Below are 25,956 nucleotides of genomic sequence, written 5' to 3'. Positions count from 1 at the left end.
CAGAGATCGCAGCGATCACAGCTGATGCTACATATATACATATACATATATAACTTTTAACATATTTCTGGCATTCTATTCTTTATCTGAAGTTGTCAGTCTGGAAACATGTTTTTGTTTTTTGCTGCCCAATTCATTTATATTCTTTTGATCTTTGATTTGAATTGTGTTTGCTGAACTTACGTAATATCAGCGTGAAACCCGAACAAAAATTCTCTCTAGATCAACTTCTTCTGGCTGGCTAACGAATGTCATGTATGAGTCATAATAAATTTTGTTTTTCATTTATCTGCTGAAATAAACGACTAAGCACGTTACAGTGATTAAATCGACTGCGCAATACTCTGCTGCACACACACATATATGTATATGTGTATGTGTGTATAGTAGCAGTATTTCAATAGTATTTCAATTTTGAAATTTGGCTCTATTGTTAATATATCTATTATATATTTAGTGCAGCGTCTTTTTAATATTTTTTAGACATTGTGATTATGATATTTCAATATCTGTATATAGAGAGTACAAATAGACATTGTAGCATATATAGGCCATTGACATTTCTGTAGCTTAGTGAGTTTGCAAAATGCGCTGCTCGCATTCGTCAGGGTCACCAATTGTAAAAACTCTGTTTTAATATTATCTTTAAGCTGACTGATTGTGAGTGACTGACTAACAAACACCCTGTAAGCATGATGTAACTTAGTCATTAATAAAACAAATCTTAGGGATCTATATTGGAATATATTTAGTATTCGATATACATGAAATAATCATACTTATATAACATAATATTCAAATATGGGATAATATAAGGAATTTTTATGGAATATATTCAGTTATAGTCTGATCTAACCTCAAATATAGAACAAGCAGATATGCATTTCCTTTAAACAGAAAAGTGAATGCCTGCCTAAGAATGGGTATTTCTAAAAAAAAATAAGAGCTTATTAAATAGAGAGTTAAATATTTAAAAAAACATAAAGTTCCTTAAGTAATAAAAGGCTGATCAGTTAATATTAAAATCTTTATTTTCTAGCCTTAGTACTAAGCATATTATAATATATATATAATATATAATATCTACAGACTTGAGGATAGATGAATCAACACTACAAAAAAAACAGCAAATACCTTCTCCACAACTTATATACAAAATATACCCTGTGTTCATCCATTTTATTGTTTACAGGGTATAGAAAATTAATTTTTTAACAGCTCGAGTTCATTTGATTAGTGCGTCAGCGATATTCAGTGCAATCCAAGGACAGACGGGGCGACGTCTTGAACTGCTTGCAGTACAAGAGCCACAAAGGAAGGCAACACATGCGGCACAGAGCCCTTTCACATCGAAACAAAAGGTATGCGCAAGCACCTGCTCAAGCAAATGGAACGCACACACACACACAAAAATGCAACAGCAGTAACAGAAGCAGAAATCGAATAGGCGAAACCCAGTGCACAAATAGCTAAACGCTTGGCTAACTCCCGAGCATGCGACGTTCAATTAAATGCTGTTAATCAAATACGAACATCTCGTGTAGTTGGCAAATATTTATTTATTCATTCGTTGATCAATCAATCGGCAAAAAAAAGAAAGAGAGAAAGAGAGAGAGAGAGAGGGGGATGGGGAGAGAAGCCCCAAACAAACAATAAATAAGTAAAGGCAGCTGCCACTGCAGCTAATTGTTGAGCTTAATCGATGATCGCAATTAAATCACAAATCCAGCAAAGCCAAACGAAGCGTGAAAACCTCTAATGACCTTTGACATTCCAATTGGATTCGCTACCCAGAAATCAATTGCCGTAAAGGTGCGGTCGGATGCTGTAAGCGATTTGAGTGGATTGTCATTAAGACCTCTTTGGCATTAAGGCCGGTGAAATTTTGTTTGATTTGACATACCCTGTAAACTATTGAGCAGGGTATATCATTAATGTTACTTTGACATCATTTCAGTTAAGATCTCTATAAATTTGCATAGCTTGCTACACATAGAATAGGGTTTACCTAAAGAGCTCTTTGATATACATCTACATACAGTAGAATCCGGCTATAACGACTCCGCTAATAGAATCCATATGGCTCTTGCGATGAAAATTGTGGACCCAGACAAACCTATATGAGCAAACTTATACGGTTATAGGTTCTTCGACAGTACTTTGAACATCGTTATAAACAGATTCCAGATGCCTTGTATTTTAAAGTGAAGTTCCAAATGACTCGTATATTCTCTTTGAGAGCTTATTATATCTGAGAATTTACATACTCCATAACATAACATCTCTAACACATAAAATTTCTTTACATTTGCATACCCTGTAATACTCTGAAAGTACAGCAAAGTATGAGTAGAGTGACTGCAAGTCAGCTTGCAGACAGACGATAGTCTGCTCCTCAAGGGCGTTGACCATAGCCGTTATTTCTTAGCCATAATATTCTTCAGATTGTTAAGAGAACTAAGCCCAGGCAGTAGCAGTAGCAGTAGCAAAAAAACAAAACTGATCATAATTGCAATGTCCCAAAAAGTGAAGCTAATAAAGCAAAAATGCTAAAAGAAAGCCAAAGAAAGAGGAGCGCAAAACATGGGCAACATTAGCGCTAAATCGTCTCAACGTCTCACAAACTATAAAAGGTGAAATTATCCGCAATGAAAATGAGCGTAGAGTAAACAAAGAGCCGGACACAGACGTCAGACATTGATGGGCCTCGCAGTCTGAGGTTGGGTCTGGGTCGGGGTCTGAGCTCTGCTGGCCTCTAGTGCAAAGATTATCGGACTAATGTTCGCTAGAGAAACATGACGAAGTTTGACCCAATTATCAGCGTCACTTTGCAAGAAAATAAATCGAATTGAAACACCTAAAAGCAACACCAGCAACAGCAACAACAACAACAACAACAACAGAAAATTTCAAAGCCGAAAGCTAAAGACAAATGTGGGTCAAATTTTGGGTCGAATCGAAAGCAAATGCCCGAAACAAAAACAAAAACAATTGCTTCTATTTCTTGTTTATATTATCACTTAATTATACAGAGGAAAGCACAGCATAGCACAAAGAACAGTTAAGAGTGGCGGCTGGCAATATAATCATACGCCCACGCCTATAGCCTCCACGCCCCCCTATGCACGCCCTCAGCCGCACGGTGCATACATAATTCAGGATGACAACGAAAGAGCGGCTGTTTGATATGCATTGCCACGATTGAGCGGCCAACCTGTTGTTGACTACACAGAACAGCATTGATTGAACGATCAAGGGTATGCCTGACTAGGGAATACCCTGTTTAAATGTAGAAATTTAGGGAAGGTAGGTAGGACTTAGTATTAGGTTTATTATTGAGTGAGTTTATAAACAAATCGATATTTCTCGATAACTTGTAGATTGGGATGTAGGATAATGATACCTATATATCTGCATATATCTATATCTATATCTATATCTATATCTATATCTATATCTATATCTATATCTATATCTATATCTATATCTATATCTATATCTATATCTATATCTATATCTATATCTATATCTATATCTATATCTATATCTATATCTATATCTATATCTATATCTATATCTATATCTATATCTATATCTATATCTATATCTATATCTATATCTATATCTATATCTATATCTATATCTATATCTATATCTATATCTATATCTATATCTATATCTATATCTATATCTATATCTATATCTATATCTATATCTATATCTATATCTATATCTATATCTATATCTATATCTATATCTATATCTATATCTATATCTATATCTATATCTATATCTATATATCTATATCCAGGTCTCTATCAATATACCCTCTTCATCTCTGATTCAATGCCTGCTTTACTGGGCATAATGACAGCTTACGTATTAAGCTACATATTGCGAGTGTTCTCGTTATATTTTGCTTTATTATTTAACATGCACAGCACGACCAATTGAAATCCCCCTTAACTACCTATCGCCCTCCTACCGACATCTCACCTGCCCTTAGCTGTCCCACCCGCCCCCTCTGGTCACACCTGTGCAAGTGGTTTTATTGCCATTGTCGTCTCGTCTCGTCATCGGCCTCGTCTGACGTTTGTCTTCTGGCTTAGTGTTTGTTTTCTAGCGTGAAGGTCTTTGATATGCTCGTCATCGTCGTGCCCAGCTCTAAAACTTACAATTGGTCTACAAGCATGTTTACACGCACACACACACTGACACACATACACATGCACACATATATACATACACTATGTGTGTCAATGTGGCAATTGATTCGAATTGCGTGTACATGCAACTCCATCAAAAATTGTGAATGGTGTGAATATGAATCAATTTACTATTTACTATCAACTTTACTTTACTCTACTTTACTTTACTTTACTTTACTTTACTTTACTTTACTTTATGGTGTCATCTACTTTGCTTTTTCAAAGATTTTTCAATGCAACGCGAATATTATTAAGTGATTTGAGCAAAGGTAGCTGGCATAGTAGAAAAATATACATTTATATACATACGTACGTATGTACATATATATGTATATTGAGTATAGATTGTAAAGGTATTTATATACATTTTTAATATAGACAGTCTAATGGATATATGTAAGTGAATTGAATTTTGATATGAATGTTTTAGGAAATTGAAGTTGCAAGAAATGTATTACTCATATACTATACATATATAATACACTCGGATATGTATATATTTAATATATATAATCTCAAGTATAATATTAATAATATTTAATTTATATAATCTAAGTGAATACTAGAGCATATTGAACATGCAAAAAATTAATTATTTATATACATATCTATATATATAAAAGAGAGTTGTGTAAAAGTGTCCAAGCACTCATAACTCGAGATCTGCTGGACCAATTTTCATGGTTTTTGATTTGTTGGATTTGTCTCCGCAACGAGTTTAGTATAGGGTCTTAAAAATACTGAAAAAATTTGCCGAATACTTGAAAAACGCGGTTTTTTCCCCAAATGTTCAAATTTTTTTTATACCCAGTAGGCTTGGTAACAGTGACAGTTTTGACAATAGTGTAGAAGTAAATAAACAAATGTAGTCAGCCAGTCTACGGCACAGCCTCGAGCAGGCCAGACTATTCAACAAAAAAAAAAAAGACTATTCAACAAAAAAAAATTTTTTTCCTAATCAAAAAGAAAAATGTTTCAAATCAAAAATCTGCAAAAATTCAAAAAAAAAAAAATCAAAAGATTAAAACCTGACTGTTCAAAAAATAAATAAAAAATTTAAAATTCGAAATTCAAAAAAAAAAAAAAAAAAGTTAATTATTAAAAAGTGTATTTTTGGCTTTTTATATTTTTGGACTTTTACAAAAGCTAAATATCTCGAAAGTTCAGGTATTTGTTTGTCTCAAACATAAATTTGTGTAAATTATTTATATTTATATTTCTCGATTGATTTATATTATTTCAAATCAAAAATCTGCAAAAATTCAAAAAAAAAAAAAATCAAAAGATTAAAACCTGACTGTTCAAAAAATAAATAAAAAATTTAAAATTCGAAATTCAAAAAAAAAAAAAAAAGTTAATTATTAAAAAGTGTATTTTTGGCTTTTTATATTTTTGGACTTTTAAACATTCTAAATATTTCAAATCAAAAATCTGAAAAAATTAAAAAAAAAAAATCAAAAGATTAAAACCTGACTAATCAAAAATAAATAAAAAATTAAAAATTCGAAATTTAAAAAAAAAAGTTAATTATTAAAAAGTGTATTTTTGGCTTTTTATATTTTTGGACTTTTAAACTTTATAAATATTTCAAATCAAAAATCTGAAAAAATTAAAAAAAGCTAAATATCTCGAAAGTTCAGGTATTTGTTTGTCTCAAACATAAATTTGTGTAAATTATTTATATTTATATTTCTCGATTGTTTTATATGGTTTTGTGCGAGGGCAGTATTACTATTAATAAAAATGCCGCGTCCTAGAAGATCTAATCTTTCCCGGCGGACCCATAATGCAATTAGGCAACGGAATAGCGAATAGTGAAATGGCAATAAGAAATGGTTCAAGGATTGATTTGAATCGAGCAGCGTTTCGATATGATTGCACCATTGATTACAGCTTGAATCGTTTAGTTTGCATTGGTCCAATGGACGTTGTTTGCCAGCATTGTGGCGCATTGAAGTTTGCTGGTGAAACGCCCGGTTTGTGCTGCCTTAGTGGTAAAGTGACATTGCCATTAGTGGTCTCGCCACCAGAGCATTGCGTTCCCTGCTTTACGGCGAAACACTAGAATCACGACATTTTCTAACGAGCACTCAAAAATACAATGCCTGTTTTCAAATGACTTCATTTGGGGCGGAAATTATTGGTAACGGATATAATCCGACATTTAAGGTAATTTACGTTAAAAATGTTATTTTCTATGACTGTCAAAATAAAAAATAAAAAAAAAAAAAAAAATTTTGGAATAATGTAGTTTGTTAGATTTATGTAAAAAGTGTTTGTAAATCTAACTATAACTATGGCTTTGAATTTAAAGATTCAAGGCCAGATTTGCCATCGCATTGGATCATTGCAACCTATTGAAGATGCACAGCAAAAATTCTTGCAAATATACTTCATGGGCAATATGGAAGAACAACTTGACCGGCATCAAGAAATGAACACAGCTATGAAAAGAGCAATTCTCCAAGATTTGCATGCTTAGAAATTTAAACCAACCAAAACTGTGCAATGGAACGCGTTTGGTGACAAGAAAACTGATGAGCAATGTGATTCACGCGTCGATACTCAAAGGAAAATTTAAAGATGAGGAAGTTCTTATTCCTAGGATTCCGATGATCTCAAAAGATATGCCCTTTGAATTTATTTGAATTCTCGCTTCGTCTTGCCTTCGCCATGACGATCAACAAGTCACAGGGCCAATCTTTGACTATTTGTGGCCTCAATCTAGAAAATGCGTGTTTTTCTCATGGTCAATTGTACGTGGCATGCTCACGTGTTGGCAAACGATCCGCATTATTTGTTCTTGCACCCGACCAAAAAACGAAGAATGTCGTTTACAACAAGGTGCTTGAATGAAAATCCGATTAATAAATTTATCAGTGTATCCCAGCCTGAACAACATAGCTTTCAACAATTTTTTACCTAGAAATAATATAGAGGGCAATGCAACGTTTGCCGGGCCAGCTAGTGTATGTATAATTTTCTTCTATTACATTTTTTTAACATATCAATAAATGGAAAACAATAACAAATACAATGCTATAGACTAAATAATCTAGTCCTACATAAAAGCTCAATCGAAGTAAATGTTATGTATGTATGTAAATGTTAACATATTTACAATACATATGTACATACATACAAATCCAGAATTCAAATCCAAAATAAATACAAATCACAAGCTATGAAAGTTTTATGAAAATAAATCTGAAGAGCAACGCCTTAAAATCTGAATAATTTCCATGAAATGAAAAGTTCCAGGAAATTAATATAGCAAAAATTTAATAATACAGTAAATTGCTTTTTAGTGACCTTTTCATATTTCAACTTTGAGTCATTCAATTGTTGACTATTACTAAGCGATCAATGAACAAGGTTTCACACACAAATTGCAAACAAATTATTTGTACAGCTACAGAAAAGTCTCGATTCTGGATCATCAAGAGAATTTCGTAAACACGAACGACCTCACCCACGTTTTGCTAAGTTGTAACTGTTTGAGAAGAATACATATGTATGTATAAAAACAAAATATAATATATTTACATACATACATACATATATGCAAATCCAATAAATGACAGAGAAAAAGACATCCTATATTCTCTATAAATTTATATAAAATATTATCATTCTCAGTAAACTAGAATACTTGAGCATTAAGCTCTTTCTATTCCATACTCTTTCCTAAGAAATTATCTCAACTCTACCCAACTCTTCTCTTACTCTAAATTAATAGATGAGCCTCTAACAAGTATGAAATATGTAGCTACATCGAATATTTTCATTATTTCTCTCTTTTTTAATGTGATTAACGTTTGGCGTTACAATTGGTATTTAGTGCGCGACTGAGTCTGGCCGATGGAGGCTAACACTTGAAGCAGCAGCAGCAGAAATCGCTCCATTACCACCCTGAAGCTGCAGCAGCAGCAACAACAGCAACAATAACAACAGCAACAAGAGCTAACAGCAGCAGCAGCAGCAGCTTCAACGAGCATTTAGGCATCTTGAATGCCTTTCGAATTATTTGCAGTGTTTGAATTTTGCGCCAGTTTTTCATGAGAGTCTGATGCTTTGCTTGGACTTGGTTGACTGGCTGCCAACGAAGTAATTTGGCAGAAAGAAAACTAAAAGCTGCAAAGCTGAAAAGCGGCAAAAACTGAAATTTGTATCAAATTTGAAAACTCACTTCAGCATGGCGAATGCCTCAGTCACGCTAACTGCGGCAACATCAGCCAAAATAAGACTCACAAACGAGCATACCTAGAGAGCGAGAGAGAGAGAGAGAGAGCGAGAGCAAGAGAGAGAGAGAGAGAGCGAGAGTGGGAGCGAAAGAGAGAGAGGTGTATATATTTATATACACTTATATGTATTTAGGTTTGTAAGTAATTTGCCAAAGGCAACAGTTGAAGAATTTTTTAAAAATATCTACACCAAACTTGGCATATTCTATGTGAATATGAGTGTGAATGTGAGTGTGAGTGTGTGCAGAAACACTCACAGTTTACACAAGTTTTTATGGTATATATACAATTGTGGAATACTTAATAATAACTATTGTTTATCTTACAATTTTGTAAGTGTTTAACATGTCTATATGTATGTATGTACACACAAAAACCCAGGCGTGTCTGCTGATGATGATGTGGTTGAGGCACAGCCTGGGAAATTTCAATGTAATATCCTGTAATATGAGACATTACGAAGTCATCAAGTGTTTATTCTCTTTTTGTTGGCCCATGCAGGATGTGCAAGCCATTCAGCTGTATCAAAGCAGAGCCGGCCCTAGGCCAGCTGTACCTGCACATTCATTATGTGTCCGATCAGTGCAAGCTTGCTGGAATGCGGGACATCTGTGTAAACAGACAACGAGAGAGAGAGAGAGAGAGAGAGAGAGAGAGAGAGAGAGAGAGAGAGAGAGAGAGAGAGAGAGAGAGAGATGAGGGCTAAGAGTGGGGACTTAAGAACTGAGAGCTGAGGGCTATGATCTGAAAGTTCAGACTGGAGAGCTTCAAGAGTTTCAATAATAATTTCTTATTATTATACATTATTATACAAAATAAAAGCAATCATTAATGAAGCAGAAGCTTCGCAAAAGGAATGGAATTTACAAAATATATATAATATAACATATAGAAAATAATAATAAATCTATACCAAAATTATATACTATTTCAGAATAGTTCGTAAATGCCAACTGCTGTGTATCATTGTCTATTTTTAAGCATTACACGATCTATATAATCAATTTGGTCTTGTTATTGATAAGTTAATAAATAGAATATGCGACATATAGTATATATATATACATGTCAGATAATACAGAAGAGATATATGAATAACCACACAAATTGATGAGCTAATACTTATACAATATTCTATTCCATAATATATAAAACAATAGCAGACTGTTTCTCTCTCTTTCTGTCTCACTCGCTCATAGACATTTTCATGAGCCTCAGAAGAATATATTTTTTTAATAATTCAATTTTAGTGTGCTCATTAGCTTTGATTTCTAGTCTAATATCTGTATACATTGCTGTTTTAGCCTAAAGGCGTTTGGGTCTAACAAAAAGACTATAATTAAGTAGCTATAGCTAAGTATATACTCTAATTGCATTAGCAATCACAGAGAAAGAAATTTGTATAAAAACAACAATTACTCTTACGGTTGCTGATATTGACTTGGATCTATAGGGGGAAATGTACTTTAGAAAAAGGAACACGGATTGCATGACTAAGAAATACCCTAAAACCAGCAGCTGTTTAAAGTGAATAGTTCTTGAATGGATATATTTGCAACTCAACTTCGATTGAATTTATATTTTAGGTTAAAAATTTAAAGAGTCTAATTGGTATATGCTAAAAGAAAAATTTTAATTTAAATTTATATACATAAATATATATTCATTAAGATGATTTTAATTTATATTAGCAATTTTCAGGCCTAGCTCAAACTAAACTTTGAATAGATCAATTTTATTCTATTTCAAATATTCATGTATTCGTATATATGAAAGGAGCGATAGATGTAATCTTGATTTTATCAGGTAATTCCAATATTCATTATTTAGTAAAAGTAAATATAAAATAGTAATAGCATATATTGTATATAGCTTCAGATAAGCCTCTAATTGGTAGTAACAAATACTTTTACTCAACCATTATACATCTAAAACTTCCATTTCCAATGGCTTCAAAGCAAAAGAGAAACCCAAGACTGATAAAAAAGGTAGAGTATAAGCAAAATAAATAAAAAACGCATATATAATAAATGACAAGAAGAGGCTCGCTGCATTGACCAAGCGAACGAAAGGTACTTAAAAGAAAAACTCCACTCAAACTGTCTGGAGGCTCATTTCCTGTTTCGGTTTCTGTTTCTGGCTGCCACAGTGCAGCGTGGAATTCAGCTACATTTTTATTTCTTTTCGTCGTAGTTGTCGTCGTCATCTTCTTCTTCTTCTTCTGCTTTTGCCATCCCTGTCAATAAGTGGCGGCTAGTTTCTAATTTGCCAAACAACCTTTAATGATCGACTACGAGTGTTGGCAATAATAATATCTGTCTCTCTCCCTCTCTCTCTCTCTCTCCCTCTCGATATGCAAATGAATGAAGTTTCCAACAAAATTAATGTACAGTTAATGTATCGCCGAATTTTGTCGCTGCAGGGCTAAAAAACACAAAATATTGTTGTTGTTTTTTGGCTTTGCTTTGTTGATCGTTTCATATCAATCAATTAAGCATATCTCATGATCGACCGTTAGCACTTTCTGATTGCATTTTTATCACTGATGAGCAACAACAAAAAATAGAAACACAAAAAATTGTGCAAAAAAACTACGAAAATTTTGTTACGACAATGTCATTACGAAACAAACACAGTTACAAACTTATAACATTTAGGTATATGTATATAATATATAGGAAAACACACTCTCTCCAAGCAATTTTCACATTTCACGAAACATTTTTGTTTCAGAGAGTTTTATAATTAATTGCGGTTACAGTGGGCAGCTCTGAATCAATTATATATGTACATATATTATAGACCTTGGCGATGTTGAGTCAAAGATCTGTATCCACATTACAAATACGAATATAACGGTATTTCTTTAATTTGTTAAAGTCTTAAATTTGAAATGAAAAGAAAAGTAGCAGCCATAAATCGCCTAAATGGATGTAAAATTAAATTTACTTATGTAAATTAGTTTTTTTTTTTTTTTTTTTAATAGTATAGCTGACTTTTATAAACAGACAGAGAGTAATAAGAATTAATAAAAATGAATTAAACTAGTATAACACGAAACTAGAATGTGATTTTCAGATCCTTACGATATTGAAGTCTATATTTAGGGTCCTTTTGCAAGCAGTTAAATTCAAATTTTCTAAATTTATATTTATAATAACACTTTAAGTCACAAAACTAATTCATATTATAATTTAAAAATAAATTCTATATAATATTTACAATTAAAAATTTATATACCTTAAATTGCATTTCGCTTACCTCACATATAATTATTATTCCAGTTTAAATGGTTTCAATTAGAAAATTGTTCCAATTGGAATCTAAGTAGTGAGAGCTTGTTTTCCTGCTGTGGCTGTCGATGTAAGTAGTTGTCGCTGTAGTTGTAGTGGGATCTGGTTGGAAACTGAACTTGTTATTGTATTGCCTTAATCTGGCGTATCGCGTAGGAGGCAGGAGACAAAGCTGCCAAGACGTGCCGTACTTGTTGCAGGTATACATTGAATTACAACAGCAACAACGAGAACAGCAGCAACAACAACAATAGCAAGAGCAATAACAACAACAAAATCATCACGCGATTAGTTTAAGCCGAGGTAAAGCGAAACAGCCAAAGGGTATCCGACTTATGCTTGCACATACACATACATACAGGCATAGCTTTGAGCGAGAGAGCACACACACACACATTCATATTTCAACTTGCAGAGGCAGCAAAAAACTTCAAACACAAAACGAAAAGAAGAAAGAACGGTTTATTTGAACGTATCGAAGCCTAGATACCCTTGCAGGCAAACATGCATATGTATATGAATCTTTGTCTGTGTGTGTATGCCAAAGTTATATAATATGTATATAATCTGGCGATGCGAGCTTTATGCTAAGCTTTTAATAATACTTCTAATGACTCCTTCCATGACGCATTTAACATTAAAGTAAATTGACCTCCGCAAGGGTATGTACAATGCGAAATAGGAAAAGAAAAATAAAACATAATAAAAACAACAACATGCACACGCAGACAAACAACAAGAATATGTATCTTAAAACTGGTTTAAGATTTGTTGGGATTGAAGTTGGTTACTTCGATGCTTCTGCTCAGGTTCAGTTCAGGCTTCAGTTTGTGTACCACATGTATATGTATGCGTGCATGTGTGTGTGTGTACAAACATACACACACATATATATACTATGCATGCATGTGTATGTACAAACAATCGAGTTTTGTACTTTCGAATAGTCAAAGATCGAACTCTATTCTGTTACTATTTTCTTCAAAGTGCGAATATCATTTGCATTAGCATTTGATTATTAGAACTTTGTTGTTGCTGTTGTTGTTGTTGTTGTTGATTTTCACACTGTATTAAGACGAACAACTGTTGCTTCTGCGTTGCACTATGAACGTGGGCAAATCGAATCACAACATAGACAATTGACGTTGACCGGTTGACGTTTCGTTTTGGTAGCCAATTATTTTTGTGTACTATTATTTAATATACTATGCATATATTTCACGATTATATATATTTCTTTTTTTTTTACCGGTAATATGACGGCAGCCGCTAAGAATTTTCACAACGATTTATTGCAATATATTATATTTTACATTGACAGATATATGCTTTATTGCTGCAATTCAATTTACAAAGAAAAGCTTCAACTTCGGCCTTGTTGATACTTGGATATCTATAACTTCTTGCAAAGTCGCGATACGCTTACGCTCCGACGCAACACAGCCGACCCGACCGCTTCGAAAACAATTTTTACAATAACAAAATCAAACTGTTAGCGCTGCAGCAGCAGTAGTTCGTAATCGGACAGAGCAGTGCACTGTTATTTTTCTCTGAAATCATAATGCTATCGATATACGATAGTTTGTTTGTTACAATCGGCTGTTAGTTAACATATTTCTGCTAGCTTTTATCCGTTGATGCTAAAAACAGGTAGTTCTAATAGTTTAATTTATTGATGTTTTTAATGGAATTATTAACATGAAATATAACTTGTGATATAATTGAAGCAAACATGTATGGAATCTTTAAAATTAAATATAAAAGTCGAGATCAGCAAAAAAAAAAATTGTTTTGTTGTGCTAACGAAATTTTTCTTTTACTCAATAACCCATTTTATCCTACTACTTCTACCTTATCTATTTGTTTATCAGCAATATATCATCTAAAATGATTACATTTATATTTCATGCGAACCCTTTTAAAGATTAGCTACATTTTTCTCAGTTATCTTTGGACATTTGCAATGAACGCACGTAAGCTTTCAACGCATGTGCTAAACACATCAACTGGAAAGGCAGCTTCCAACGTCAAAGTAACCGTTTATCGCCTAAACGAATTTCAGGAATGGATTGCAATTAAACCGGCACAAACGAATGCAGATGGACGCTGTCAGTTGTTGGCAGAAGCTGATTTTATCAATGGCATCTATAAATTAACATTTCAAGTGGGCTCATATTTTGCTGAGCAAAATATAAAAACCTTTTATCCAGCAATAGATGTTGTTGTGGATTGTTGTGAAGCTCAAAGTTATCATATTCCGCTCCTAATTAGTCCATTTGGCTATACCACTTATCGTGGCACATAGATATGACTTCTAAATAAATAAATGTGAATTTTGATTACACCAATGAATTTTAGTTTTCATTTTAGTAAATAAATGTAAATTTGGCATGCTAATAGCAATTTTTAAAAATGTTGCACCTTAAAAAATAATCGATTACTTACGATTAATTGGTTAGCATAAAATGCAACTTGACCACTCTATTTTTTCTTGCAGCGTGACCAGCTTTGCGAAGCTGTGGCATAAATTAGCGTAATATTTGTACTTGACTCGTGCACGTGTTAACACTCTTAATTTCGTTGTTTATAGTAATATAATAATGACGGAGCCCGGCGATGGTCCAGCGGAGCCAAGCATAGACTTTGTGCCTGCTCTGTGTTTTGTGCCACGCGGCGTCACCAAAGAGAGGCCCGAAAAAATTGTCTTAACACAATCGGAGCTAGCGCGCATTATTGGCGAAACGCGAGATCAGCTGCATGAAGGCGATGATGACAATGACGACGATGATGATGAGGATGAGGAGGATATGGATGTAGATCGTGAAGATGTCGCTGCCAACAATGGCCATTCCCAAGATGACGAGTTCGATTTCGATAATTATGAAAATGAAGAAAATTCAACTGTAACAAATATTGCCAACGTTGCCGATGAACAGGTGCCGGATGAGGACGAGGATTCAGAGGCTGAGGATGAGGTGATTAAGCCAACAGATAATTTGGTGCTTGTCGGCCATGTGCAGGACGACGCCGCCAGCATGGAAGTCTGGGTGTTTAACCAGGAGGAGCAGGCGCTCTACACACATCACGACTTCCTGCTGCCCAGTTTTCCCCTTTGCATCGAGTGGATGAATCACGATGCGGGCAGCGATAAGCCGGGCAATATGTGCGCCATTGGTTGCATGGATCCGGTTATCACGATCTGGGATCTGGATATACAGGATTCCATAGAACCAACATTTAAGCTTGGCTCCAAGGGCAACCGCAAAAAACAGAAGGAACAGTACGGTCATACAGATGCTGTCCTCGACCTATCGTGGAATCCCCAATTCGAGCACATTCTAGCGAGTGGTTCAGTGGATCGAACCCTCATACTGTGGGACATGGACGAGGGGCAACCACATACGACAATTACCGCCTTCGAGGAGAAGGTACAGAGCATAGAATTCCATCCGGAGGAGGCGCAGAGCATACTCACCGGCTGCTCTGATGGCTTGGTGCGTCTCTTCGACTGTCGCGATGCAGACAATGTGGACTCGGCGTTTGTCAAGTGGCAGATCAGCGGCGAGGTGGAGAAAGTCCTTTGGCATCCAACGGAGACAAACTACTTCATCATTGGCACCAATGACGGCAGCTTACACTACGCCGACAAGCGTCAGCCCAAGAAGCTGCTGTGGTCCGTGAAGGCGCACAACGAAGAAATCTCTGGTGTCTGCTTCAATAAGGAAATGCCTAATCTGTTGACCTCCACCTCGACCGAAGGCACGCTGAAAATATGGAATTTCAATAGCACCGAACCAAAACATGTCTACGAGCACGACTTCAACATGGGCCGCCTGCAGTGCATGCGACAGTGTCCAGAGGATCCCTATACGCTCGCCTTTGGCGGTGAGAAGCCACCACGTTGTGCCGTATTCAATATCAAGAACTTCGAGGCAGTGCGTCGCACTTTTGGTATTCCCGATGCTGAATAAAATCCCATTAAATTCTGTATGACAAGTCCAACGATAATAAATTTGTATGTTAATAAAACATATTCATTTAAAATACAAATGTATATTTCTAAACTTATTACAGGTTACAAATTAACTATATAAATTAAAACGAACACATACATAGATATATAGCACCTCTAAAGCAGCTCTCACTCATTTCGTGGTATGCCTGTAATCTTTACTATCTCCCTCTGGTTCTTTCAGAGAAGCTATGCAAGTTGACCAATCCCAAGGCGCAGTGTAAGTGTGAGTGTGAGCATGAGCATAAGGTCCGTTATTTTCAGCATTTCTCACTATGCATTACTTCCTAATGCTTACACTTAATGCTCTCTCCTACGCATGCATGCAAGTATGTATGTGTGTGTACTGCCAAGGCAGCCTGTATGCAAAAGTTTTGTTTTTCGTTGCTGACGATTGCTCGAAGCTCGAAGTATGTGTATGTGTTCTTGCTCTGCATAATTGTCTTCCGCATACTTTCTTTACTCTCTCTTCTTATGCACGCATGTATGTATGCGTAAATGTCACTGCTCGTTGCCTACCGACTGTATGTGTAAATGTTGCTTCTCCCTGAATGCTCCACGTTCGTTCCACGTTTCCATTCCAAAGTTCCACAGCTTCGTAGAGAACGCTCTCCGCTTAAAAATGTACTTATATTAAAAAACATTATTATTAATATTATTATAAGCAATTTCTTAAATTATTAACTTAAACAATTTAACTTAATATAACAAATAATATTATTAACTATAATTTAATCTAAATAAACACTTACCACACACACACACGCCAGCAGGAGGAGGAGGAGAGCCACTGCGCTGCCCTGGACCACCGACCCAGAGGTCAGCCAAACGACTGAAGAAGGCCTGCTCAGACTTCCCTTTATATGGGGGGCTCCCACTCAACCCGAGCTCTGTTCTCAAACATTCGTCTGAGTAGGTATTACTCGATCGTTGAGTGACCAATAGGAAGGCTCGCTGCTGCTGACCTACTCAACTTTTCTTTCTATATCAAAGGAGGACACACATTATGTAGGATAGAGAGACAGTCGCATAGACTGTCAAGGCTATAGACAATCAAGGCTATATACATAAATATGAGATCTGCTACAACTAAAACATTCCATAAAGCATATAAAGAGAGCATCCCACAAGACTCCACGTAAAATTTAGAAAAAAGAAGGAGCATAATATATTTATAAAGTAGTCACACATTTAAACTTAATTACAAGGTTACGAATCAACTATTTTAAATCCTAAATTTAGCTTACAAAAACAAATCGAATCAATTACAAATTTCCAATTGTGCAGCAATAAATTGTGACTGCCTGGCTTAAAAGTGGAAGTAAAAATATATATTAGAGAATCTCCGATATACTGGGGAAACTAACTCTTGAAGAGACCAACGCACATCAGAAGATTGCGACGCGTGAAGTGTAGCGTCAGGAACGGCGAATTCTTGCTGGGAAACGTGCGCAACAGATAGACATCCTCATCGTTCTCGTCCTGGTGGTGTGACACGGTTATCTGATTGCTCAGATAATCATCGGTCAGCTTGTGGAAGTCCCATAGCGTCAGGTTGTTATCCAGTCCGCCGGCAGCCAACAAGGTGCCGTCCCGGCTGAAGGTAATCGTGGTCACGGTGCTCGTGTGCCTCAGCAGCGTTGTGACCAGCGACCCATTCGACAGATCCCAGATGATGATGTTGTGATCGACCGAGCCGGAGGCCAGGTAACGGCCGCAAATGGAGAAGGCGAGGGAGCTGACGGTGCCCTTGTGTCCGGTCATCAGGCGCACGGATTGGCCAGTGAGCACATCCCACAGACGCACCGTACGATCGCTAGAACCGGTGGCCACATAATTGGAATTGGGATGAAATTGCACGCAGTCTACGTCTGACAGATGCCCGACAAATACGCGCAGCGCCTGATTCGAGTCCGTGGCCCAGAGCCGAGCGGTCTTGTCATAGGAGCACGATACAAAATAATAGCCATGCGGCGCAAAGCGTACATCCCACACCGGATAGACATGGCCGCGATAGGTGACCACACAGGACCAGGTTAGCAGTGACCACAGCCGAATGGTGCTGTCCTCCGAGCAGGAGAGTAACAGATTCATCTCGGGCGCAAATGCGCAACGATAGACGGGACCCGTGTGGCCAAGGAAGGAGCGCGTCATCTCACCGCTGCGCTCGTCCAGCATGCGGGCATTGATATCGGACGATTCCTTGTCCAGTTCTCGTAGCGCCTCGGCGTCTTTTAAAGCACGCAGTTTGGCTGGCGTCAATGACCAAATGCGCACTATGGAATCCGCGAAGCCACAGGCGAGCATTGTGGAATCATCAGAAATCTCGGCACAGGTGACGCCCTGCATGGAATTAAGTATTGTATAGAATACGGCAGAGGGCAGCTGTTCCTTGTTGAGCGGCAGACGTTTGCTGGCCTCGCGCAACGCCTTGAGCTTAAGTAATTTGTCCGCATCCTTTAGCTCCGGCAGAGGGATACGATCTATGGCCGGGGCATTGGGATCAGATTTCGATTTCTTCGACAGCAGCGGATCTTTTTTGGGCTTCTTCTTTTTGGGTCGATCTGGTGCATCCGGATCGTCGTCCTCTTCTTCAGGCGCTGGTGCGGGCGTGGTCAGGGTCTGAAAGTCCACCTCCTTGAGCAGGCCGTAGTAGACGCGGATTTTGTTGTCCTGGCGCTTCGCATCGCCAGTGTGGGAGCCCGCCGTTGCCACGCACTGCAGCTTGTTCCGAGCCATGCCCTCGTAGGTGTCGAAATGCAGATACTTGGATACAATATCGGCCACAACCTCTTGCCTCCGATCCTGAATGTGGCGCTTAAACAGGGAATGGGCATCCCGGGACATGCGTATCACGAACTTGTCGGTCTCCATGGCATTCACAAGATCGTTGTCCAGCAGCTCCTCGGGCTTCGATATCAGCAACAAGTTGAAGAGCCCTTCTATATAATACCCATCGAGATCTGATTTATATTTCTCAATAAATCCGCGCGCCTTTTCCACCTGACCACTGGCTAGAATCTTAAAGTAGATCTGCACTAGTATTGGGTAGAGCACCATGGACAATTCGTGCTTATAGATGTCCAAAGATTCCTCCACAAATGTTCGCAGTTCCTCGTACGCCTGCTCGTACTGTTGGGCATCGAATGCATCGTCGCCAATGAATTTTGCCAGCGCCTCGGCGGCGTTGGTTTCGGTTGCCGCCTTCGATTCGTTGGATAGTGCTGTTGCCGCCGCCGCTGCCTGACGATTGAGTTTATCCTCCGTCAAAGACAGCGCCGCGTTAAGCACCGTCTTAACATCGTCATCGTCAATATTTGACAAATCTGCGCTGTTGACATTTGCCTCCTGGCAGAGCAGCTCCTCTGTTCCTTTTAATTGGTATTTTTTCAGTAGTTTAAGCAAACAGAGTAGTTCGCGTTTGTCCTGTGAATGTGATGGATTCTCATTGCCATTGCCTCCATTTACGTTTGCTACGTCTAAACTCATTATTAAACGAAATATAAACTATATTTTACTGCTTGTGTTTGTTTTGGTAATAACGATAGCGATTTTTGGGTAGTTGTGTATTTAATGCAGGCAGGGGTACTTTTGAGATTATCGATAAATAATAATAAAGGTATTTTTATCTGTGCGTTTTAGTATTTTTATCAATTGTGCAACACTAACAGTTCAACCATGCCTTGAACGAGAAATATTTATAGCTAATAAATATAAATATATTTCTAACAAAAAAGGCTTAAAGGCTTTAATTAATTCTGAATACATTTTTAAAGCTTGTAAAGAAAAAAGGTATTTTTTACAGAAACTAGAAGAAGACATGAAGAAAAGAGTAATTGTGAAGAAGGTACGTAATCAGAGTGTAATTTCTATTAATAATATTTGTATAAGTTGCGGCACTATTAACTTCATTTAGAATGGTTAACAGCTATTTGCAGAATAACTTTGTGCGTGTATATATTGTTGTACCTGTGATCCCAATCCCGAGCATTTAGACTTTGCCTGCCCCAAAAGTAACCTTTGTCTTTTATGTCTTCGCACAATGAGCGATGTTGATTTTGTTGCGGTAGGTTAACATGTTTATCTCTCTGATTATATTTAAGTTAATATACTTGACCTTCACAGAAAAAAGTTGGCCTTAAGTCAGCCAAATCCATTGACAATGATGCCGCCACGACACCGGAAACACGTTACAGTTTCACAGGACGCATGCAGGAGCTGGTCGAGGCATACAATGCGACGGTGCAATTGCTGGTGCCGAGGTGGCCCTGGTTCTTCTTCCCTGGCTATTTGATATATGCGGTATACTGGCGCTATGCCAAATACTACAGGGGCAAGTTTCTGCTCACCCCCGTGCCCAATCAGCTCTACGAGTTGCTGATCAAGAACGAGCTGATCAAATCGGAACACATCATCTTTGCCAGCAAGGATGTTTACGATGCTTACGCCGAGTCGGCTGATGTGAATTTTGTCAATTTGATTGTGCGCGGAGCGTGGAGCAGCAAGGCGAATCCGAAAAGTGGCTCCGTTCGCAGCTGGGATAGCTCCGAAGTGGTCAAACAAATCCTACAGGAGACGCCATATACCATCGTGGCACAAATATTGCCGATAGAAAATGCACAATGCCAGAGCAATTGTCTGTATGTAAAGGTAAGTATTAAATAGACTATATATATATATTATTTCTAGGAAATTATTATTATTATTTCTATTATTATTTCTAGGAAAACTTTTATGGCAACCTAATGGAGCGCTGCGGCAACAATAAGAAGCGCAACAACTGCTGGGTGCAGTTGGACACCTTCAATGATGAACAGACAATACCCACGATTGCCACGAAAGCTCAGGTGTATCTGCTCAACAATCCACATGAACTGCCCGCTGAGGTGTCAGAGCTGATCTTGTCCAACTATTTCAATACTCCGCGCATGCTCCATCGCGGTCACATCTATCGCATCGAGGTGAATGCCCAGCTGGTGGGCACAGCTGCCTTTGCCCATTACTATCTGATATTCGCCTATTTGCGTGAGGTTTACTTCCGCTGCGTTCACCTGGAGGCGAAGGGCAGTGAATTTGAGGTGCAGGCAGTTGTGGCCAAGAACTTCAGCAATTTGGTGCAGGTGCCGCATGTGCACAGCTTTTTGCCACGCCAGGCTCTCGACAGCTGTGCCATAGCCAACAATTATCCCAGTGGCTTGCGCAGGCCATACCAGATGCTGCGCTCCTCGGTGGATGCCTTTTTGCCCAAACGCTCTGCTTGTTTGTCTTCCAAGCACATCTTTCCGGTCTTCTTGCTGCAGGGCGATCGCGGCTCTGGCAAGACGAAACTCATCACTGCCGTTGCCCAGGAGCTGGGCATGCATCTATATGGAGCCGATTGTGCTGAGATTGTGTCACAAGTTCCATCGCACACCGAGATGAAGCTGAAGGCGGTGTTTGCCAAGAGTCAGGTTAGCGAGCCGCTAATCATTTGCTTCCATAACTTTGAGGTAATCGAATCAGTTTCTGAAATAACTTAGAAATTTATAATCTCTATATTCAATTCTTAGATCTTTGGCATTGACAACGAAGGCAATGAGGATCTTCGCCTGCTCTCCGCCTTTCATGTACAGATCCAGGAGCTATTTTCACGCGATCGCAAATATCCCGTCGTTGTTGTTGCCTTGACCAGTGACCGTCATCTGAAGCCCATGATCCAGAGCCTGTTCCTGGAGATAATCAACATTGAAGCACCCAACCAATCGGAGCGCTTCGAGCTGTTGAAATGGATGCACGTGCGCGAGTCCTTCAATGATGCAATTTACAATCAGAAGGCATTGGCCAAGCTGCCGCTCTTCCCACTCAACATGCAATCCCAATACATGAGCAAGCTCTGTCCCCAGTGGGGAATTGTAAAGGATGTATTGGAAGAGGTTGCGACCAAGTCGCAGGGATTTATGCTGGGTGATCTGCAGCTGCTTTATGATAATGCAGTGCGACTTAAGCGACGCCAATCGTCAGATGGACAAACGCATCTGACCTTAGATCACTTCTCTAAAAATCTGAATGATATGCAGAGTTCCTTTGCCGACAGCTTGGGTGCGCCCAAGGTGCCCAAGGTATACTGGTCCGATATCGGAGGTCTCTCTAAGCTGAAGGATGAGATCCAAAGCAGCATTGGACTGCCGCTGAAACACGTTCATTTGATGGGCAAGAACCTGCGACGTTCTGGCATCTTACTCTACGGACCACCGGGCACGGGCAAAACTTTGGTCGCCAAGGCGGTGGCCACCGAATGCAATCTGAGTTTCCTCTCGGTCCAGGGTCCCGAGCTGCTCAACATGTACGTGGGCCAGAGCGAACAGAATGTGCGTGAGGTCTTCACCCGTGCCCGGTCCGCTGCCCCATGTGTCCTGTTCTTGGATGAACTGGATTCGTTGGCGCCCAATCGTGGCGTTGCTGGCGACTCGGGCGGTGTCATGGATCGCGTCGTATCTCAGCTACTGGCCGAAATGGACGGCATGTCCAGTGGCGATGCGACAAAGCCCATTTTTATACTCGCTGCCACAAATCGTCCGGATCTAATCGATCCGGCGCTGCTGCGACCCGGACGCTTTGATAAACTCTTTTATGTCGGCCCATGCTCGACGCCCGATGACAAGGCCGCTGTGCTGCGTGCGCAAACCCAACGCTTTAATCTGGCGGACGACGTTGACTTGGTCCAGATCGCAGAGAATCTGAAGAGTGAAATGAGCGGCGCTGATCTCTACTCCATTTGCTCCAATGCCTGGCTATCGGCAGTCAGACGCATCATTGGCAAACATGAGAGCTGCGGCCGAGAGGCCAAGGAGTTGAGTGCTGAGCACATTATCGTCGAGTCGGAGGACTTTACAACGTCCTTCAGGAAATTTGTGCCTTCAATTAGCCAAAGTGATTTAGAATATTTCAGGAACCTAAAGGAAACATATAGCGTTTAATTGTTGAACTATTTTTTGTATATTTATTGAGTTTTTGTTGACATTTTTTTGTATATAACTTTTAATGCAATTAAAGTTTGTTGAAAAAAAGACACTGTCCTATGATATAATATAGTATTAGTCTTACGTTTCGTCAAATTATCTCTGCACAAATTACGACCAAAAAGTCAATAAATTTGAATAAGTGTGAACCGCAAGCGTTATCAGCGAACTTTAGTCTCGCAGAACTGTCCTAACATTTGCCCTTTCATTTCGTGTATATACCCAATAGGGTATATTACTTTAAGGCTACAGACATACCCGCATATATATAACAGTAAGCTGGAATGCTCAAGCGGAGCAGCAAGCCTTCCTATTAGTCACTCGATCGATCGAGTGCTACTCACACGAATACTCTAGCAGTGAGCTCGAGTTGAGTGGGAGCCCCCCATATAAAGGGAACTCTGAGCAGGCCTTCTTCAGTCGTTTGGCTGACCTCTGGGTCGGTGGTCCAGTGCAGCGCAGTGGCTCTCCTCTCCTCCTCCTCCTCCTGCTGGCGTGTGTGTGTGTGGTAAGTGTTTATTTAGATTAAATTGTGGTTAATAATATTAATTGTTATATTAAGTTAAATTATAGTAGTTAAAAGTTAATAATTTTAGGCAATTGTTTATAATTATTATAGTAATAATGATCATTAAGATAACTTGAATTATAATACTTTGAAGCTAAAACTTTGAATACATAAATTCTTTGTAATATTTAGTGTTAGTAATTATTAGCATAATTACAATTATAATAAATAATGATGTATGCAATAATAATAAATTATTCATAAAACTAAGCGACAAAGTTTTGTTACGGGAGAGCGCTCTCGTCTAAGCTATGGAACTTTGGAATCGAAACGAGGAGAACACAGTGTGCAACGAGCAGAAACAGTCATGCATACAGTCAAATAAGTACTAATACATTTACAAGAACTTTCGCAGCACATCTACATGTACAGAAGCATACATACGAAAGCGCAGTAAGCGTAAGCAGAGGGAGCAAATGCATAGAGAGAACTACTTAGAGCTTGGAGCAAGGAACGGTAATACTTACACATATGAGGACATGAGCGCTGCCTTAGTCGCATACACACACATGCATGCATGCATATTAAAGAGCAATAAAAGCGAGAGCAAAGAAAAGTAAAATCTGTAGTGAGAATTTAAACAACGTAGCTCGAATCACGCTGAGCCTGGGGATCGGTCAACTCGCATGCATTCGCTGAGAGTGGATGAGGGCAGCAGCTTACAAAATACGAGCATACTTATAATGATAATATAATAACGATAACATAAACCTGCAATAAATTATGTTCGAGAATTATTTGCATCAAATGGGATTACTCAGAATGTCACCTGACCACTTATATACAGCTGCTTGATAGGTAGGGTATATTTTAGTCGGGCAAGGTGAACCTTACTGTTTCATCTCTGTGCATCTGAATGATCCGTGCGCGACTTAAATTGAGTGTTTACTTTAAGTTTCAGTTATCAGTGGCTGCTGTTGGTCGTCGTATCACGACGTCATAAATGCTGTTGATACCACCAGCGAGTCTGTTATGGAACTCAGATTCAGTCTAGCGCGAGCAGCTGTACGGAGGTCATCATTGCTGAAATTCTTATTAGAAGTTAGATTCAATTGAAGAGCAATTTTATCGGAAGTTAGATCTAGTCTCTACTGATTGTATATTCCGTTAAATATTTAACGGAACGTCGCATTAGTCGAGCAACAGCTAATATTTGGATTCCGTATTGCGATTGAAGATCTGATTTGATTATTCGTTTGTTGCATAACTTTAATCTGAAACATGGAGCTAGTTTGTGTGGAAGATTTTGAGAAGAAAGCTTTCACTAAGCTGGAGAAAAATGCCTTGGACTACTATCGAAGTGGAGCCGGAGAGCAGTTTACGCTAGGACTAAATCGCGAGGCATTCAAAAGGTTTTTAAGTCTTTCATCAATTTATGATTTAATTTCCAACGCCATTTTTAATGATAGATTGCGCCTGCGCCCACGGTTTCTGCGAGATGTCTCTCACGTCGATATTAGTTGCAAGATTCTGGGACAGCAGCTTAAGTGGCCAGTGGGCATCGCTCCAACAGCTATGCAGAAGATGGCGCATCCCGATGGTGAAGTTGGCAACGCACGCGCCGCAGGCAAAGCTGGTTCTATATTCATCCTGAGCACACTTTCCACCACATCGCTGGAGGATTTGTCGGCTGGAGCGCCCGATACTTGCAAATGGTTCCAACTCTATATCTACAAAGATCGGTAGGTCGTTCAAAAATTCAAATAACTGAACTTTGGCATCGATGCTAGTCGATAACAGAGGGCAATGACAAAGATTATCGATGACTTGCGCCATTTAAAATTAATTAAAATTTTCTTTGCAGATCACTTACCGAGAAATTGGTGCGCCGCGCTGAAAAGGCAAATTTCAAGGCACTTGTCCTAACCGTTGATGCGCCAATATTTGGCCACCGGCGCAGCGATGTTCGCAACAAATTCAGTTTGCCGTCGCACTTGAAATTGGCGAACTTCCAAGGAGATTTGGCGAATGGCGTAATAACTATGGGTGGATCTGGCATAAACGAGTATGTGGCCAGCCAATTCGATGCCAGCATTACCTGGAAGGACATTGCTTGGCTTAAGCAGCTAACAAACCTGCCCATCATTGCGAAAGGCGTATTGACCGCAGAGGATGCCGTCTTAGCCCGGGAATTCGGATGTGCCGGTGTGATTGTCTCCAATCATGGCGCCAGGCAAATTGACACCGTACCAGCTTCCATAGAAGCATTGCCCGAGGTGGCAAAAGCTGTGGGCAACGATCTGGTTGTAATGTTAGATGGCGGCATTATGCAGGGAAACGATATCTTCAAGGCATTGGCATTGGGCGCCAAGACCGTCTTCATAGGACGTCCGGCTGTCTATGGCCTGGCCTATAATGGACAAAGCGGCGTCGAGCAGTTGCTGAGTGTACTGCGAAAAGATTTTGAAATCACTATGTCACTGACCGGTTGCCAAACGTTGAGAGACATTCAGCCGGGAATGGTGGTGCACGAGTCCTTCTATTCCAAATTGTAATATCAATACAAACTCAACACTTTGCCAAAGATTAGAGATATCTCCACAAATCTTAAAGAAATAAACAATGATACATATATACAAAATATCAGTTTGGCTGAAAAATATTTCATTTTCAACTGACCGGCAAAATAATCG

The 25,956-nt window shown here is 38.7% G+C and overlaps 6 protein-coding genes and 1 long non-coding RNA gene across 16 annotated transcripts in view; 5 read left to right on the top strand and 2 right to left on the bottom strand.

Moving 5' to 3' along the window:
* Nucleotides 1-13,204, bottom strand: part of LOC108615906 (uncharacterized) — a 44,122-nt gene extending 30,918 nt beyond the window's left edge. Inside the window, exons 1-2 of one of the 8 annotated variants that reach the window (XM_018010743.2) lie at nt 12,995-13,204; nt 11,714-11,858 (exon numbers count right to left, since the gene is read on the bottom strand). The gene's annotated coding sequence lies outside the window, so the exon portion shown is untranslated. The other 7 variants (XM_089471731.1, XM_089471730.1, XM_089471738.1 and 4 more) reach the window with 7 other exon arrangements.
* On the top strand, nt 5,383-6,406 carry LOC149268571 (uncharacterized). Its single transcript, XR_016270593.1, has 2 exons — nt 5,383-5,848; nt 5,935-6,406. It is a non-coding gene; the product is annotated as an uncharacterized LOC149268571 (long non-coding RNA).
* A 54-nt stretch (nt 13,205-13,258) lies between the features above and the next one.
* LOC108615920 (uncharacterized) lies at nt 13,259-14,093 on the top strand. Its single transcript, XM_018010765.2, has 2 exons — nt 13,259-13,395; nt 13,690-14,093. The coding sequence occupies exon 2, from the start codon at nt 13,709-13,711 to the stop codon at nt 14,048-14,050; it is 342 nt and encodes a 113-aa protein (XP_017866254.1). The 5' UTR covers nt 13,259-13,395; nt 13,690-13,708; the 3' UTR covers nt 14,051-14,093.
* A 159-nt stretch (nt 14,094-14,252) lies between these two features.
* nclb (PWP1 homolog no child left behind) lies at nt 14,253-15,795 on the top strand. Its single transcript, XM_018010759.2, has one exon. It carries the CDS (start codon nt 14,346-14,348, stop codon nt 15,714-15,716), a length of 1,371 nt encoding a protein of 456 aa, XP_017866248.1. The 5' UTR covers nt 14,253-14,345; the 3' UTR covers nt 15,717-15,795.
* A 1,106-nt stretch (nt 15,796-16,901) lies between these two features.
* On the bottom strand, nt 16,902-19,361 carry Taf5 (TATA-box binding protein associated factor 5). The gene has a single exon (XM_018010754.2). It carries the CDS (start codon nt 19,244-19,246, stop codon nt 17,120-17,122), a length of 2,127 nt encoding a protein of 708 aa, XP_017866243.1. The 5' UTR covers nt 19,247-19,361; the 3' UTR covers nt 16,902-17,119.
* Nucleotides 19,362-19,403: 42 nt separating this feature from the next.
* On the top strand, nt 19,404-22,910 carry Pex6 (peroxisomal biogenesis factor 6). 3 transcript variants are annotated; one of them, XM_018010752.2, is made up of 5 exons: nt 19,404-19,604; nt 19,686-19,823; nt 19,883-20,407; nt 20,482-21,246; nt 21,307-22,910. In XM_018010752.2, exons 2-5 carry the CDS (start codon nt 19,800-19,802, stop codon nt 22,711-22,713), a joined length of 2,721 nt encoding a protein of 906 aa, XP_017866241.1. In that variant the 5' UTR covers nt 19,404-19,604; nt 19,686-19,799; the 3' UTR covers nt 22,714-22,910. The 3 variants fall into 3 exon arrangements, with proteins under 3 accessions (XP_017866241.1, XP_017866242.1, XP_017866240.1); XM_018010753.2 differs by having other exon boundaries at nt 19,674-19,823; XM_018010751.2 differs by lacking the exon at nt 19,686-19,823.
* Nucleotides 22,911-23,165: 255 nt separating this feature from the next.
* LOC108615918 (uncharacterized) lies at nt 23,166-25,906 on the top strand. Its single transcript, XM_018010763.2, has 4 exons — nt 23,166-23,263; nt 24,219-24,675; nt 24,733-25,005; nt 25,128-25,906. Exons 2-4 carry the CDS (start codon nt 24,545-24,547, stop codon nt 25,816-25,818), a joined length of 1,095 nt encoding a protein of 364 aa, XP_017866252.1. The 5' UTR covers nt 23,166-23,263; nt 24,219-24,544; the 3' UTR covers nt 25,819-25,906.
* Nucleotides 25,907-25,956: the final 50 nt, after the last annotated feature.

This window comes from Drosophila arizonae, chromosome 5, assembly GCF_054131065.1.
Source record: "Drosophila arizonae isolate 15081-1271.41 chromosome 5, UAZ_ARI_1.0, whole genome shotgun sequence".
Taxonomy (NCBI): Eukaryota; Metazoa; Arthropoda; class Insecta; order Diptera; family Drosophilidae; genus Drosophila; species Drosophila arizonae.
Note: the sequence above shows the minus strand (reverse complement) of the source record. Positions and strands in the feature narration are given on the sequence as shown.